The 17,420-nt window shown below is 60.7% G+C and overlaps 1 protein-coding gene across 2 annotated transcripts in view; it reads right to left on the bottom strand.

The window, feature by feature from the left end:
• The window catches only part of NCLN (nicalin), a 15,081-nt gene extending 1,803 nt beyond the window's left edge, over positions 1–13,278 (bottom strand). Inside the window, exons 1-11 of one of the 2 annotated variants that reach the window (XM_007460329.1) lie at positions 12,676–13,278; positions 7,178–7,368; positions 6,912–7,056; positions 5,156–5,250; positions 4,296–4,376; positions 2,824–2,927; positions 1,719–1,807; positions 1,497–1,636; positions 1,077–1,255; positions 161–248; positions 41–79 (exon numbers count right to left, since the gene is read on the bottom strand). In XM_007460329.1, the coding sequence (XP_007460391.1) occupies positions 41–79; positions 161–248; positions 1,077–1,255; positions 1,497–1,636; positions 1,719–1,807; positions 2,824–2,927; positions 4,296–4,376; positions 5,156–5,250; positions 6,912–7,056; positions 7,178–7,368; positions 12,676–12,859 (1,335 nt within the window). In that variant the 5' untranslated portion in view covers positions 12,860–13,278. The remainder of the gene's footprint in view (positions 1–40; positions 80–160; positions 249–1,076; positions 1,256–1,496; positions 1,637–1,718; positions 1,808–2,823; positions 2,928–4,295; positions 4,377–5,155; positions 5,251–6,911; positions 7,057–7,177; positions 7,369–12,675) is intronic. The other variant, XM_007460330.1, reaches the window with a different exon arrangement.
• Positions 13,279–17,420: the final 4,142 nt, after the last annotated feature.

Here is a 17,420-nt window from a genome sequence, read left to right as displayed (position 1 = left end):
CCACCAGCCCCCCCCGCCTGCCCACCCACCCGCACGTTACCATCTGCTCCGTGAAGACGGGCATATCCGGGGGCGTCCCCTGCAGAGAGAGAAGAGCACGGGGCTGAGTCCAGACCTGCCAGCGGCCGGGCGGGCGGGGGGCCTGCAGGCGGGGTCTCACCTTCTCTGTCAGGTTGTAGATGACACGGGTCAGGGCCTCGGCGATCAGCCTCGTGTTTCGGGTCAGAGTTTTGGAGTCAACCCGGGACCTTCGAGGGCAAGTTTTAAAAACACACGTATCAGCAATTGGCAACGTTCATAATCGCCAAAAACCAAGAGCGAGCATATGCCTGATAATGATAACGACAAGCAGAGTGACGGCCCTCCCAGGAGACGGGCGCCCCCCACACTGCAGGCTCCTCTCTGGGACAGGCCCGCCCCCGACGAGGCCGCCCTGCACCCTGGGCGCACGGGCCGAGCCTGCGCCCTGTGGACACGCATCTGCCTCAGTGACTGGCGGCCCCGGGCCTATCTCCTCCTCTGGACCTTGGGGGAGGTCAGGACACCCACACCTCCATGGGCTGCTGAGGGTGGAGTTGCTGTAACGCCCTGTAGTGGGGGCAACAGTGTCCCCCAAATTCACGCCCACCCAGAATCTGGGAATGGGACCCGATTTGGAAGTAGGGTCTCCACAGACATCATTAGCTAAGATGTGATTGCACTGGAGTAGGGGGTCCTGAAGTCCCACGGCTGGTGTCCCTATAAGGAGGGGAATTTGGACACAGGCACAAGGGAGAGGCCACGTGACCACGGAGGCGGGGGCGGTGGCACGGCCACAAGCCCGGGGACACCAAGGGCTGCCAGCAACACAGGACTGTAGAAGAGGAGCCTCAGAGGCAACACATCCCGACCTGAGCGGGCGTGGGCGTGGCGCGGGGTGGGGGGCTGCCCGGGCAGGTACCCTGCCTCCCCTGCCCCAAGTCCTCCCTCCACCGAGCCACACCCTTCTCCTGGCTCGTGCCCCAGTTCTAGTGCCACCTCCTCCAGGAAGCCCGCCGGATGCCCCAGCCCAGGCCTGCTCCGACGGCGGTGCTCACCGCACGTCCATGATGCTGCTGCGCTGGCCATCACGGTGGCTCTCCAGATGGGACAGGGTGAAGGCAGGCAGCCGGCGGATGGCGAAGCGCTCATGCTCCCAGGCCAGGATGTCCTCCGCCAGGTTGATCTTCTTGTGCACCATAGAGAACCGCACTTCAGGGAACTGGTGGGCGGCCACCTGCAAGGGGCACTGTCAGGCTCTGCCCGGCGCCCGCGGGCCGCACCCCAGCCCCGCCTGTCTCTGTGGCGGTGGTCCCTCGCGTCCAGCGGGTCCCAAGTACCTCCCCGAACCTCCTGCTTCTGGAAGCCAGGGAGAAGCCCACCTGCCCCGCCCCCAGAAAACCCACCTGCGGCTCACCCGAGGCCCCAGGGTGCACAAAGCTCCCATGTCCCAGCCTGGCCTCCGGCGGGACACCTACCGTCTCGAGCTCCCGCAGGAAGGAGTGCTGTAGCGTCCCCTCCCTGGGCGGCTTGGACACATGCAGGTGCAGGCTGTCTCCCCGGCCCAGGGTGTCCAGGCAGAGGACAAAGGCCACGTTGTCCTGGAGCAGGCTGGAATCTGAGTGCAGTGAGGGCTGGTGGGTGGAGGTGGGGGGAGTACCGGCGGCCCAGACCCCACCCTGGCCGCTGGGGCCGCTCACCTGTGTGGTCCAGATTGTCTTCTAACCAGCGCTTGGTGCCCTGGTAGTTGAACTTTCCTCCTCCAGACGCAAAGAACAGGAGGTTGTACCTGGCGGGAGGCAGTGGGGCACCAGCGTTGACACGTGGGAGTCCAGGTCCCCGACAAGGAGGAAATGGCCCCCCCCCCCACTCAAGTATGAAATCCAACCAGCCTTCAGGGTTGGGCCTCCCTATCCTGGCACTGCTGACATCGGGGCGTCCTGGGTGCTGTAGGGTATGCAGCAGCATCCCTGGCCCCCGCCCAATGGATGCCAGGAGTCCCCGAGTCATGATGATCACAATGTCCTCAGACATGGCCCAGTGTCCCCCGGGGGCTTCAGGTGAGAAGCACAGCTCTGTTGCCCCTCTGGTGAGAAGCATGGCTTCAGGGGCCTCTCTGGACTCTCGAAACCAGGAGAGACTGGGTGGACCAACCGGGAAATAAAAAGTGGCAGGTGATTCAGCACCCCGTCCCTCGAGAAGGACTGAAGCCAGGGGTGTCGTGAAGGACCATGTCCCTGCGCCACCCCCCCAGCCCCATCCATCCCGCGGTGGCCATGGCGATCCTTATAGGAGAGGGGAGACACCTGGAAGAGGAGAAGGCCACGTAAAGCTGGGACCGAGGAATCCATCACTGCTGGAACCCAGGAGCAGCAGGAAGGACCCTCCCCTGGGGTTTCAGAAGGAGGCGCGGTCCTGCTGACACCCTGATCTCAACCTCCCCTCCCCACCCAGGACGTAAGCACCCCTGCCGCTCAGGGCGCCTGCATGTGTGGGGCCGGGCCCGGCAGCTCAGGGAGACTCGCTCGTCACTGGGCCCCTGCCGTCCCAGGGCAGCGTGGCATAGGGACGAGCGCCCATACCGGTGACCAGCTGTGCCCGGGGCTGCGACAGGGAGACGCCAGCCTGAGTGACCGGCTCGCAGGTATTTCTGCTTCTTGCCGTTGGAGCGTCCCCGGCTCTTCTGGGAGCGAGGGCAGCCCGACCTCCTGGGGAGGATTCCCGGGGGTGCACCCGGGAGGAGCTGGGCCCCACGACCTGACGCTGTGATTCCAGGGTCGGAAACGCCCTGCCCCTATCACTTACGCGGCGTGGGTACGCTTGTAGGTATAGAGCCTGGAGAAGAGACGGGTGAGCTCCAGCAGCACAGAGATGCCACTTCCATTGGAGTCCGCACCGTGCGACAGCCACTGCGGGTGTGCAGAGAGGAGGCCGAGGTCACCCCACGTCCACATGCGGCGCCTCGCACCCCCCCAACCCCCGTCCGCATCTCGCCCCCGGTCCACATCTCCAGTGCAGCTGGGCTCACTCACCCTGCGCAGCCCAAACCCGAGACCGACGGCCCCTGGGCGCTGCCCGGCCCCCACGCACGTGGGAAGCCCCGTGCGCAGCCTCCGTCCAGCCTGGGCATCTGCCCTGGGAGCTCCCTCCAGCTGGACCTCCGGCCTTCTGCCCGCCCCCGCTGTGAACACACCCCACCACCCCGCCCCGCGTCTGGGTCCCGCGCTCTAAGGCGACATTCCCCACGGGGAACTACTGGTTCTTGGAGAGGAAAAAACTGGGTTGTTTGCATGGCTTGGGACCCTCCCACAGTCACAGTGCACCAACTGACACACGACACCGTTCAAGTTCACAGGGAGGGGCCGACGGTGCTCAGTGAGGGAAGCCAGACACAGAAGGACACACAGGCTGTGACCCCACTGAGGGAAAACTTCCAGGACAGGCCGATCCACAGACACGGAGAGTGGGTTCCTGGCTGTCAGGGGCTGGGGGAGGGGTGGGGTGACTTCATAGGGACAGGGCTTCTTTTGGGGGACGGAACGCTCTGGAAGCAGAGAGCGGTGATGTCTACACAATTTTGTGAATATTCACTAAGAATCTCTGAATTGCGTGCTTTAAAATTGCGCGGATTTTATGTTACGGGAATCACATCTCAAAAATTTAAGAAAATTTCACAAGAAAGGGAAAAGGAGGACACAGGTGTCTAAAAAGGCTCCGTGGGGGTGGATGATGAAAAGGGTGAGAAAGTGGCTGTGAGCCGACTGTCCAGGGCCGGGCTCTGGGCCCCAGCATCCTCAAGGACAGCCTTGGCCTCCCAGGTGGGGCGGCCCGCAAGGCGCGGTCAGGGGCGCACGCCCGGCTGCAGGCCCTCCCAGCACCCACACTGTCCGGTTCAGCCAGCTGTTGGTTCTCCGGCAGGAACCTCCCACCCCAAAGTGCCGGGGGCTCTGAGGGCACAGCCCCGGGTGGCCTGCAGCCTGGAGGGATGCTGGCCAGGTTGGGGGCACCGGGAACCGGACTTCGGGGGCCCCCGCCCCGACACCGCGCAGACACGGGGTCCGCACAGGCACCTGCTCTCCTCCTGGGTCTGGGGTCTCGGCCGGGCCGGGCCGAGGTGCCTGCGTGGCCGGCCCCCAGAGAGAACCCCGGGCTGGGTCTCGTGGGCCTCCCCGGGGAGCGCCCCTCCCTCTGCTGTCACGTCTCATTTGGGGGAGTGAAGCTTCAGGATGACACTCGCCCCGCAGGGTGTTCACGGGGCCCTGAGGGCACGGACGTACCGGGGCCACCCCGAAGGCGTCGTAGTGGGCCACGATGACGATGGTGGGCAGGTCCTCTCCGCCCAGCCCGGTCAGCCGCCCCTGCAGAGACACAGGCATAAAGGGCCAGCCGGCTACACTGTGGCCACGGGGGGTGTGGCCACGGGAAACCACGCCCACCCTTCAAAGGCCGAGCCCTGCTGATGGCAGGCATGGCAAGACCCTGACGGCGCAGGAAGAGCTGGGGTGGGGGTGGGGGGGGTCGGGGTCCGGTGCCCTGGCTGGTCCTCCTGCGTAAACTGGCCCCCGGTCAAGTCCAGCAGGGAGCAGTCGGGAAAGTCATCCTGTCGGGAGCAGGGCCCACGGGGCCGAGCCGGGGGCAGCATGTGCTGAGGCCCCACGCCCCTTACTCTCTGGACAGAGGACAGTTCTGCGAGGCCTCAGCTGCGGCCTCCTCGTGGGGGTAGGGGAACAAAACCGCCGGAGGCTTTTTGGGGGGGTGGGCGGGTGCAGCGAAACAACCCCACGGGTGGCCCGTGGAGCTGACCCTGGTGGGGAGAATGCGAGGGGGAGGACTTGGACCTTGCTCTGGCCTGGATGCCTGCATACACCCACCCTCCCGATGGGAGATTAGGCTTCAATTGCTGCCCAGAGCTCCGCTCTCCGCCAGCTCGGCTGAGCTCCCGCGATATTACTGTTAGGGGAAGGGCCGGCCACTCGGGGAGGGGGCTCTCGGTGGGGCAGGGGTTGGGGGAGGAGGCAAGGCAGGGTGTGTGGCTAGAGGCCCATCTCTCCATAGGGCAGGCGGGCGGCCTGACCCGATTTCCCAGTCAGAGGCTCCCTCTAGTGGGGACGGGCAGTGAGGCACGCCGGGCACCCACCTCCACACTGGTGATGAGCCAGTCGCTCACGGCCTTGCTCTGGACCCCGCTAGTGACCATCTGGAAGCCGTTGGCGGTGGCGGTGTGCAGCAGCACTGAGGACAGGGGCGTGGAGGGTCGGCCTGAGCCAGGGGGCTGCCCTGCTGCGGCCCGGGGCTTCCCAGACCAGAGCCGGCACGCTCACCACCCCAGCACCCCAGACTCCAGGGGTTCAGTCTGAGCAAAAGCAGAACTGACCACACAGACTAGAACACAACGTGGTAACTGGACACGGGAAAGAAGCTGGGTGTCCAGTATAAGAGCCGGTGAAACAGTCACCCGGACACCACTGAGGCCGGTGAGGAGTGCGTGCGTGCCCTCGCCCTGCAGGACCGTCAGCGACCATTCCTAAATCACGAAGGCACGTGCACGACCTCTGACCCAGTTTCCCAAGGATCACTTCAGCAGTGACCCCAAAACAGGAGTTTCCCATCAGATGGCTCAGGACCCTCCAGCCCAGCCCCGAAAGCGAAGATGGCGTGAGAACTCAAAGTTTCATAAAAAGGAAAGTTCCATTTTGTCCTGAGCCGAGGTGAGGTGGTGCCCACCTCGCTCCATGTGAGCCAGTGGTCCACTGTGTCGCCACTTTTTCACCTGGGGGCAGCGGCTGCCCTAAAACGCCCATGAGCTCACCCTGTCTCAAGCCCTTCCGTTCTTTACACATTTAAAAACACAACAGTGGGAATTCCCTGGCGGTCCAGTGGGTAGGACTCCGTGCTTTCACTGCCGAGGGCCCAGGGTTCAATCCCTGGTCAGGGAAATAAGATCCTGCAAGTCGTGCGGTGCGGCCGAAAAACGACGACGACAATGACACAAACCACAATTGTGATGGCCACGGGAGGTGTCATCACTGGGGGAGCTGGGAGGGTGCCTCTCAGGAACCGTAATATGTCCGCAACTTCTTATAAACCCCAGCGTTATTCCAAAACAAACAAGCTACGCCTAAGAAACTGTTGTAATCCTGATCTATGATCTTATATTCTGTTTTTTCCACGATCAGTATAAAATAAGCACTTTCTCACACCCGATGCCATTTCTTAATGGCTGCGTAATATTCCACCAGGCAGCTGACTCCTCCTCCTCCCTTCCGCTCTAACTAGAAATTAAGATCTTTCCAAAAACTCACTCTTGTGCTGCCACAATGCGGACGGCCACTGTCCAGACTTTAATCCAGATGAGGGTTTGGCAAACTTTCGCTTTAAAGTGCTAGAGAGTCGAAATTTTCAGCTCTGTGGGCCAGTCTGTCACAGCCACTGAACTCTGCTACTGTAGTGTGAAAGCCCATAAGCCGTGTGAAACACTGGCTGTGTGCTGATTAAAACTTTATTTGCACAAACAGGAGGCCGAGGGCCACAGTCTGCCACCCCCCAGTCTAGCATCCACGCAGCTAATAATCTGGCCAGGAGGAATGACCCTTCCTTTACAGCTTAAACACATACCCACAAACTGTTTCCCCAAGGAGCTGGGCGAGTCCACTGTGTGGACAAACCTGCCTGCCTTGCCCACTCTCACCAGCTTCCTTTTCCTACACCAGCGATTGGATCCTTTTGGCTCAATTCTTTGACCACTTTTGCTAGCTCACCCTCCCCCGTGGCCCCCGGACCGGTCAAACAGCAGAGCTCCCGCTGCCAAGCTCACCGCAGCATCCCCCAGCCCGGGAGAGGGGGTCCTGGGAACAGCGGGGCCCCTCTCCGCACACCCCCCGCCCCGAGCCCACCTTCGGCGGCAGAGGCGGAGCCCTGAGAGGTGGACGCAGCCTGCGTCTGCTCGTAGATGGACAGCAGGGCGTCGTCCTCCACGGCGAAGTACACGGGCACGACGGTCTCCATGGCCAGCATCTCGGGCTCGATCTCCATGAATTGCTGCGGGAGAGACAAATGTTCAGGCGACTTCAGGCAGGGGGGCCCGGGGCTGCCCCTGGAGGGTGGGCACCGGGGAGTGGACTGGATGGAGCCGGAGCCGGTGGGGTGGGGCGGGCCTCACCCGAATGACGTCCTGCGGCACCGCAGCCATGGCCCGTGGCAGGATGATGACCACGGCACCGGCCGACTGGCGTAGGGCGCGCTGGTAGCGCTCATACGAGAAGTCCAGCAGCCGCATGAGCACACAGCGCCGGCTCAGCACATCCGCGTCGATGGTGCGCGCCTCCGTGTTAAGCACCGCGTTCCGCGTGCCTGCAGGGAGGGGTCCCTCAGCTGGCCACCCACCCACCGGAGCCGCACCCGGCCCAACCCCCGGCTCGCAGGGCCCTCCGAGAACTCAACGAAAACTAAGACCCTTCTCCTTGGACCAACCCCCCTACCCCCACATTCCTAAACCAGGGCTGGACCCACTGTCCCTGCTCTGGCACCCTCCCCCCGCCACTGCACCTCGGCCACAGTCATCCCTCAGAAAGTGACGTGGTCCCTGCCCACCCAGCCGCCCCGCGAAGATGTGCGGGCTGCCTGCCAGGCTGGTTGCTGTGCCCCCCACCCCATGTCCCTGCGGCAGCTCAGGGGCGGGTGCCCCCACCCCAGCCCACAGAGGCAGCCAGTAACCCCCCAAGCCACCCACCCGGAAGGCAGGACCGTCAGCAAGAGCCCCGGGATTGGAACCCAGTCGGTCCTGCTCCCCCAGCCCTCCTCCCCTAGGTTCCCCGTGGCTCCCGGGACGCAGGGCCCCACAGGTGCCTCACGCCCTGCCCAGGGTGTCAGGAGACCCGCAGCAGAGCCCAGCACCCACTCCAGGGTCTAGTCCCCAGCAGAGGGAGCCCCCAGGCTACAGGACTGCCCCCCACAGTTGCCAATGACCTGAGGAAAACCCAAACCCTGCCCTGGCTGACCCGATCAGTGGCCCCCGTCCCGCCCTCCCCAGACCAGGGCCCCCTCCCCTCACAGCTCTAACACGGCCTTGTCCATGCCCCCGGGGCCCTTGCTATCTACTCCCCTAACTAGCTTGGGGGTTCCAGGGGTAGGGACCTCGTTCACCACAGTGCAAACCCAGCATCGCCTGGCGACTCCCAGCCCAGCAGGCTCAGGACATGGAACAAACCAACGCCCGGTCTCCCCGAAGCCCCTCAGGAAGGGAAACACCAGGGTTTGTCCATCTTCTTCCAGTCAGGGCTGCATTGTTCCCCCTGGGCCATCCTGGGTGCTGCGGGGTGTAGAGCAGCCTCCCTGGCCCCGCCCCCTCGATGCCAGGAGCCCCCTAGTCAGGGTAACCACAGATGATGCTAGACATGGCCTGGTGTGCCCTGCGGGCAGGACCACCCGCGTTTCTCTCCTCTGGGAGCTCAAGAAAGGGCCAGAGAATCAGGGAGGGAGGGAGAGGCTGCTTCCGGCTTGGACCCCTCCCGGCTCACAAGCTTTCCCAGGTAGCTGACCCCTCCCCGCCTGAGCAGAAGTAGGCTACAGCCAGGACTGCAGAGCGCTTTTCTAAGGCCAGCAGGTCCCCTCAGACACAGAGCACTGCTGTCCTGAGAGCTTTACTGGAGAAAGGCGGCGAGAAGCTGCATGGACATTTCAGCGGAACGAGGAGGGGGCGCCAGCACCCACGGGTGCACGGCATGCGGCGGCGGGCCCTCGGGGCCATCCCTGGACTGATGGGGAAGGGGGGTCAGGCAGGCCCCCAGCTGCCAGGGCCACCAGCACTCAGCGGGATGCTGCCAGAAATCCAGATTCTGAGGTCCGATCACCCAGGTGACAAAGGCACACAGCGAGTCCAAAATGTCTCACAGGTCCCAGGCTGACCCAGGATGCACAAAGCAAGCAAACATACCCTACTGCACATGGGGGCCAGATAACGGCCCTTAGGGCCTCCAGCTGGAGACCCACACAGTGAGTGTCAAAATAACAATGCAGAGAAACAGGTCTGCTTCCCCCAGGGAGCCAGAGTGTGCTGCCTGGAGGTCAAAGCTGCCGGGCAAGGCGACACCTGTGTCCTCAGGGATGCACCAGGCCCAGACGGACTCAGGCTCAGGGCCAGGAGCGAGGTCCCCACCTCTGCTTCCCAAGAATGTGCCATCGGGAGAAGGGTTGCTTCCTACAGCTCATCCTGAGGGCTGGTCCGCGGGAGGGGCCCAGCAGAACACAGAAGGGACAGCGCCCCAGGTGGGAAAGGGCAGGGCTGTCTCAGGGGCGGGGTCTGTGACCAAGGAGCAAAGCTGGGCTGTGCGCCCCAGGCTGGGGGCTGTGTGCCTCTCCCCACCCCCCCCACCCCCCCCCCGGGGGCCTTTCCTCTGCTTTAGGGCAACGTGGGAGCCTGGGAGGGCCTAGCGGGGGAGGGCAGCAAAGACCTTCAGGGGCCCCTGAAGCTCTGGGAATGCCGGACAGGCCCCTCCCCCGTGTCCCACGTGTCCCAGCCGCAGCCTCCCAGGAGTCCGCCGTCTCCCAGAGTCGGCTCAGATGTCACCTGTCACCTCGGGGTGGGGACACAGAGGACCGCCTGTGGAGCCTACAGAGACCCGCTTCCCAGGGGATGGGAAGGAGGGGGTGAGAGCGGAACCAAGTGGACGCCAGCCCCCTAAGTGCCCCCAGAGGCTGAGCGCCCCAAGAGCAGAGACCGTCTTTGCTGGCATGAGGCTGAAGCCAGCGCGGCCTTGGTCACCCCTGCGTCTGGGCGGGCGCTGGACACCTGGACGGAAGTCGCTGGTTCCCACAATGGGACCAGACCTGGACAGAGGTCACAGACTTCTCTACCGAGGGCCCAGGGCCAGTCCTCTCTCCTTGCGGGTTGCACTGGTCCTTTGTAGCGCGAAGCCACCGACCAGCAAGGGGCGGAGAGCCCGTCCCCGTGCCCTGTGTGGGTGCCCACATCCCCACCTCCCAGGGCTGTTTCTGAGAGGACCAAGTGGGATGGGCGCAAGCGGCCCAGCCCAGAAAGGCCTGAGCCCATGGGGGGGGGGGGGGGGGGGTCACACCCCAGCTCAAAGAGCACACCCCTCCCTTTCCCGGCACCCTGCCCGCCTGTTTCTCAACAGGAGCGAACAGGAAGTTGGGAAAGGAGGCCCAGAGCAAGGGTTACACCAGGAGGCGGGAGCCGAGGGCGTGCGTGATGCTGGGGACCGCTGCAATCAGCAGTGACCCAGCAGACCAGCCCTCAGAGGCTCCGCAACCAGGGAGGAGCCGGAACTCCCTCTGCACCACCAGGCCTTCCCGGACTATCCCGCCAGTATCTCCCCAGGCAGCGGTGGGGACCTCACATCCCTGCCAATGGGGGACACTGCCTGGTGTGATCTGGGTGGAGGTGTAGACGTGTGAGCTGAGATGGGTGGGCGCCCTGCCAGGCCCCTCAGCTCACCCCCGAGCCCACTCGGCATCCGGGTTTCTCACCATGAGCAACAAAGATGGGGGCCGGAAAGGAGGGCATGTGGGGTGGGGGGAGGCACCGGGTCAGAAAAAAGAACGGGAAGGAATCCAGGGACAGGGGCGAAAATCTCAGGTAAAGGAAGGGAGCAGGGAAGGAGGGCAGGGAGAGAGGAGAGAAGGTTCCCGAGGACCTGCGAGAAAAATGATGCAGTCAGGGAGCGGGTCTGTGGCACCTGTCTGGGGCGAGGAGAGGGGGCCACACCTGCAAGCAGGCCAGTGCTGGGCAGGCGGTGGGGGAATCCGGGGCATCCAGGCTGCTGGATTACAGCTGTCCAAAGGTCCCGGAGTGGAGCTGGCTGTGCTGGGAGAGCTCCCGGCAAGGCTCCGAGTGCAGTGCGAGAGGGGACAGAGGAGTGACTGGGTGCGGGAAGGACTGGCGGGTTGACCTGGAGAGTTCTAGGATCCTGGACTGCAGGATCCTCCAGACCAGGACGGCAGCCGCTAGTCACACGTGGCTATTCAAGCTTATTACAATTAACCACCAAAGATGCTAAAGATCCCCTTCTTCCATTGCATGAGCCACATCTCAAAAGACCACCTGTGACAGCACCGGCTGAAACCCTCTCCCCAGGGGGATGTCAACAACGCATACAAACTGCACACTCGTTAGGGGCTCCTGGCCTTCCTCCCCACCGGTCGAGAGCCTGGGGTCTAGAGACCTCACTGTAACCCCAAGTTCTCCCCCTCAGCACTGCTGACAATCTGGCCCAGATCATTCTCTGGGAGAGGCCGTCCCAGGCGCTGTGGGGTGTGGCGCAGCACCCCTGGCTCTACCCCCTCGATGCCAGGCGCCCCCCAGTCATGACAACCCGAAGTCATCACTCAGCGACCCCTGGGTTGACGACCACTGCACTAAACAGAAACAACATAACTCTGGGGTGATGAGGAATCTGAGGGGAATCTTCCGACCCTGGGGCTCCCCAGAGGCCTGGCAGTGGCAGGGGATCCAGGGGCCTCAGGCTAGGCCTGATGTTCCAACAAGAGAGGCTAATCCAAAAAAACCAGAGCTCAGAGATGAGGGGACCAGGGGGACTGGGGAGGGCAGGCCTTGACTTGTGGGGGCCTAAGGCACCAGGCTGGAAGAGAAACCAGAGGCTGGAAGAGAAACCAGAGGCTGGAAGAGAAACCAGAGGCCAAAAGGTTCTGGAACACCAGATACAGCAAGGCTGGGGAAAGAGAGGGAAATTCAGAATGACTTGGGCACTGGGGTCAGAACTTTGACAGATGAGGGAGCGAGGCCGGGGAACAGGAGCTGGGCAGGATCCAGCCGCGGGGACCTGAAATCCTGGAAAGAAGGCGCCAGGGTGGGCCAGTGGTGTTCCAGGAAGCCGAGGGGTGGGTATGCACCTAAGCGGGGAGCAAGAAATAGGGTCCAAGGGATTTCAGGAGCCCAAAGGCAGGGGACTGAAGGATTAGCTAAGGAATTCTGAGGAACCTGGCTCATGAGTTGGGACCAGGGAGCAGAGCCTGGGGAGAGATGGGCCTTGACACGGAGCCAGGTTGGGGTCGGCGATCAGAGCTTCTTGAGCCCTAAAGGGGGTCAGAATGCAACACTGGACAAAACACACCGGGGTGCCAGGAGCTGTGCAAGGGTGGCCAGCTCGGCCTGGCAGAACCGCGCTCAGAGGCTCCACTCCAAGTGAAGCAGACCGAAGGTTGGGGCTCTGTTCCAGCTGGGAATCAGAGAGAGAGGACCCAGGACAAAAGGAGCAGGGACAGCTTGGCCTGAAGGTGGGAGGGAGCTCTGCGGTCTGGAGCATGTAGCCCTTGTCGGGGACGGGGCCGGGGTGCTGTGGCAGCCAGCGCGGCGGGTCCCTGGGGCAGAGAGAGCTGGGGGCCTAGCGTCGGTCCAGATATCCAGGCTCGGACTTGCCTGGAATTTGGGTAAGTGTCTGGCGGCCCAAGTGAGGTCTGCGGGCTGGACTCCTGCTGGACAGGTGGGACAGGCAGGTCCTGGGGCCCGGGGAGCAGAGACCGAACCGAGGGAGGGGGCATCCTGGCCAGCATAGGCCGGAGCCCCGGGGACGGGAGAGGCTGAGCGGAAGGTCAGGTGCGGGGAGGCAAAGCTGGGGGAGGTCAAGAGCCCACGGGGAAAGCCCGGCCCCGGGGGGAGGCCAGGGGCCCGGGTCCACGCACCGTAGGGCTGTCCCTGCAGGTCGTACTGCTGCATGCGGTACACGGTGAACTCGTGCGCCGCGTCAGCGGCGGGCAGCGGCGGCGCCACGAGCAGCAGCACGGCGGGCAGGAAGACGATGAAGCCGAGCGGCAGGCAGGACGCCTTCAGCATGTTCTCCAGCACCTCTCCTGCTTCCTCCAGCATCCTGGCCGGCGGCGGGGCCGCGCGAGGCGGCGGCGGGGACGGTTCGGCGGCAGCAGCAGTTCACGCGAACTCACCTAGGCATGAGTAGGTGCCGGGGTCCTGAGGGCGCCGCTCTGGGCAGCCCGCGCCCGCTCCGGGGCCTGCGGGCACCGCCGAGGGCCGCCCGCCCGCCGCGCTGCCTGCTGGGAGTTGTAGTCCGACCGGCGCGCGCGGAGCCACCTGGGAGTTGTAGGCCTATTCTGTTACGCCCCGAGAGAGGAAGCTGTGGTGGGCCGTTTGACTAAGGTTTCACATAAACCCCAAGTCAGAAAATACGGAGACTTAAAAAAAAAACTATAATCGGCGGAACTTACTGAGGCCCTGTCTTTGCTGTGGTAGAAGGTGGAGGGGGGAAGGGGGTTGTGCAGGACGTGACCTTGCGACCCGGAGGAAAGTTGGGAATAAGGAAGAGAGGGGCCGGCCTGATGCGCTAGGTCTCCTGGGAATTGTAGTCTCATTGAACAAGCACACGGGGTCATGGGAGCTGAAGTCTTCCTGGCAGAAGTTCGGAAAAAAATCACTTAAAACTCCCGAGAAATATAGATGTTAACACCATGAGGGCAAAGACTTGTGTCTGCTTTGTGCACTGATGTATTCCCCAGAGCTTAACACAAGGCCAGGCACACAGTGGGTGGTTTATATAATTTTTGGATAAAAGAATGAAAGAAGAATCAGGAAATCATGACAGAAGGCTCCTAAAGGGATGTCGCGATGGATTATGGGACTTGTAGTCTGCAGCTTGGTGTTGTGCCGGGGTTGGTGAAATATTTATACTTAGGCGTATTTATATTTGGGACATACTCAGTAAAAAAAATAATATTCGTTCATCAGAAATTCAAATTTTACTGGGTGCCTTAAATTTGTATTTTCTAATCTGGCCCCCCTGAGAACCCAATTCTCTCTGGGCCAGGGGCCTTAAGGGGCATCAGTAACTCACACCCCCTTGTACAGATGGGAAGACTGAGGCCAGAGGGTGCAGAGCACATGGCCCTGGCCCACAGGTTCTGATACCGTTGCCTAGGGAAGTGGGCCTCCCTTCTGTCTCAAGTGAAAGGTGGCAGTTGTGTTGATTAACAGCATGGGTTCAAGTCCCAGCTCCTCCACTTCCCAGCTGTGTGACCTTGGGCAAGTCGCTTCACCTCTCTGAGCCTCCATTTCCTCAGCTGCCAAGTATGATGACAAATAATCAAACCCTCTTTCCCGGCTCCCCAGGGGTGTGTGAGGATTCAATAAGATAATCCACGTGAATGCACTTAGAAAGGATGAGGCATACATGAAGCGCTCAGTAAGTGTTGGTATTATGAGAACGCACCAAGCTCGTGCAGCCTCAGAGCTGCTGCATCCACCGTTCCTGCAAAACACTCGCGGGCCCCCTCCCACTTTCTGCATGGCTAGTTCCTTACTGAAATGATGTTGGACATTTCTTAGTTTGACGTTTGTCACCCCCAGCAAATTGTGACCTTTCCGCAGGCAGGTACCAGGTTGTTTATAGCTGCAACCCCATTGCCCAGAACAGAGTCTGACACACAGTTGTTGAGTGAATGAATGAATGAGTCATGAAAACACCAACACACCAGCCCCTCCCTTCCAGCTGTGTCCCTTGCTTCCGGCCATCCCCAGGCAGGTCCTAGGCATGAGGAGTCAGGAGTGGCTTGGCAGGGCAGGGAAAAGACTGAGAAATTCTGGCCCACGTGGTCTTCATCAGCAAATGTTTATTACCTGCTTCTCCATCTACCCCCACTCTTCCAGGCCAGGCTATGAACAGGCAAGACACGCACACTCACCTAGAGACAAAGCAAGAAAGGGGCCTGAACCTGGCTCAGATAACGAGGCTTGGACTTTAGGGCTGCCCATTCCGCCTCCTCTCCTGAGCCTTGGTTTTTCTGTCTGTAAAATGGGGAGGTTCAACTAATCCTGCTTTGTGGAGATGAAACCTTGGGGCAGCCCAAAGAATGAAATGGAACATTCATTCTGAGTTTTCCAAAGGAGAGAAGGAACTGGTATTCATTCTTTCATTCATTCATTCATTCATTTATCCATTCATTCATCAAAGAGGCAGTAACGGACAGGGATCCAGAAGTCACCTGTGGGGACTTCCCTGGCGGTTCAGGGGTTAATACTCCACGCTTCCACTGCAGGGGGCGTGGGTTTGATCCCTGGTCAGGGAACTAAGATCCCGGGGTGGGGGTGAGGGGGGAAGTCACCTGTCTGGGTTTGAATCCCAGCTCTGCCTCTTCCCAGTTGTGTGACCTTGCGTAAGCTACCTAACCTCTCTGGGTCTTGGTTTCTCCATCTATAAAATGGAGTTATGATGGTACCTGCTTCCTGGAGATTTTCCAAGGATTAAATGAGTTAGTACAAAGGTGACTAGGATAACGTTGAGTGATACATAAGGCATTTTAAAATTTTGCCAGGGGGCTTCCCTGGTGGCGCAGCAGTTGAGGGTCCGCCTGCTGATGCAGGGGACACGGGTTCGAGCCCCGGTCTGGGAAGATCCCAGATGCCGCGGAGCAGCTGGGCCCATGAGCCATAGCCAGTGAGCCTGCGCGTCCAGAGCCTGTGCTCCACAACGGGAGAGGCCACAACGGTGAAAGGCCCGCATGGCAAAACTAAAAAAAAAAAAAAAAAAAAAAAAAATGTTGTCAAACGCAAGCTCCTGTGCCCAATGCACAGTGAGGACAAACAAACCAAAAGTTGGAGTTTGGAGCAGAGAAAGGTTTATTGCAGGGCCATGCAAGGAGACCAGTGTCTCATTCCCCATAAACCCCGATTCCCCAAAGGGTTTCAGCAAAGCAGTTTGTTTTTTTTTTGCCGTATGTGGGCCTCTCACTGCTGCGGCCTCTCCCATTGTGGAGCACAGGCTCCAGACGAGCAGGCTCAACGGCCATGGCTCACGGGCCCAGCCGCTCCACGGCATGTGGGATCCCCCCAGACCGGGGCACGAACCCGTATCCCCTGCATCGGCAGGCGGACTCTCAACCACTGCGCCACCAGGGAAGCCCCTCAGCAAAGCACTTTTAAAGGCAAGTGAGAGAGGGAGGTGGTTAGTTGCTGCAAACTTCTTGGTGTTGGAATCCTTTGTTATTGCAGCTGTGCAGGTCAGGTCAGGATGTTCCTGTAAACCTCCAACAAAACAAATGTTATTCCCTATTCTGAAACATTTTACCTCTACTTGAATGGACTCTTAAATGTCAGAGCCTTGAGAATAGGCTCACCTGTATATTTCAGGCTATAGGCAACATTCTTGTACAAAAGGTACAAAGCCACCATGACTAAGCACAGGCAACAGGGCAGAAAGGTTAAAGTAAAAGGAACAGGTCTATAAAGGAGTCAGGGGCTTCCCCGGTGGTGCAGTGGTTGAGTGTCCACCTGCCGATGCAGGGGACACGGGTTCGTGCACCCGGTCTGGGAAGATCCCTCATGCCGCGGAGTGGCTGGGCCCGTGAGCCATGGCCGCTGAGCCTGCGCGTCCGAAGCCTGTGCTCCGCAACGGGAGAGGCCACAACAGTGAGAGGCCCGCGTACCGGAAAAAAAAAAAAAAAAAAAGGAGTCAGATTTGTTCTTCCCTATTACAAAATCAGACACATAAGTTTGAGGGCCTATATATTCCTTGTCTTAACAACATCCCAGGAGGGCAGGGGATATCAATATCCTCGTTTTACAGATGAGGAAACTGAAGCCCATGGTGAGCGGCAGAGCTGGGGAACGGTGATGGGTTACAGACATCTGAGCCACTTAAGAGCAGAAGTCAGGATTCACGGGAACAGTTTCATCGTAGTCAGGGAGGAAGGTGGGGGTGGAGAGTAAGGAGGGGAAGAAGTTTCCCAGGCTCATGATGCTAGGACTAGTTCTCCCAACACTCTAGGTCATGGAGCACCTACTATCTGCTGGGTCCGGTGCTGGGTGCTAGGGACATAGCTGTGGCCCAAACACTGTCACTACCTCCACTCTCATGGAGCTCCAAGTCCAGGGGAGAAGGTGGATGTGTAACCAGGCGTGATCAGATATATGATGGAGTTGCACTGGCAGGTGCGGGAGCCCGGAAGAGGGCTGAGGAGGAGAAATCAGGGAGACTTCCTGGAGGAGGTGATGCTAAAGCTGAGACCTGAAGGATGGGCAGGGCACGTGCCAGGCAGGCCACTCTACTGGGGACAACAAGACCCCAGATGGGAGGGAGCAGCAAATAGTGCAGCTCAGTCAAAGCAAAGTGTGACACCCCACAGGGCAGAGGGGGCCACAGGGCCAGCTCACACAGGCCCAGGACGCAGGCTGAGAGCTTCAAGGAGGCCCAGGCTGCACTCACACCAAATTCCACCGAGACCTCACCCTGCCTGCCACTGTCCCGAATAAACACACGTGGACCAGGAATCAGGAAAATGTAAGAAGTATCCCAGCCTATACATGCTTGGAACGTTTTCCAGTTCCGTCCAACAGAACTTTCTGTGATGATGGACATGCTCTGTGTCTACACTGTCCAAAACAGTAGCCACAAGTCTCATGTCCCATCAAGCACTTGAAGTGT

This window comes from Lipotes vexillifer, unplaced genomic scaffold, assembly GCF_000442215.2.
Source record: "Lipotes vexillifer unplaced genomic scaffold, Lipotes_vexillifer_v1.1 scaffold225, whole genome shotgun sequence".
Classification (NCBI taxonomy): domain Eukaryota; kingdom Metazoa; phylum Chordata; class Mammalia; order Artiodactyla; family Lipotidae; genus Lipotes; species Lipotes vexillifer.
This window is presented reverse-complemented; position numbering and strand designations above follow the sequence as displayed.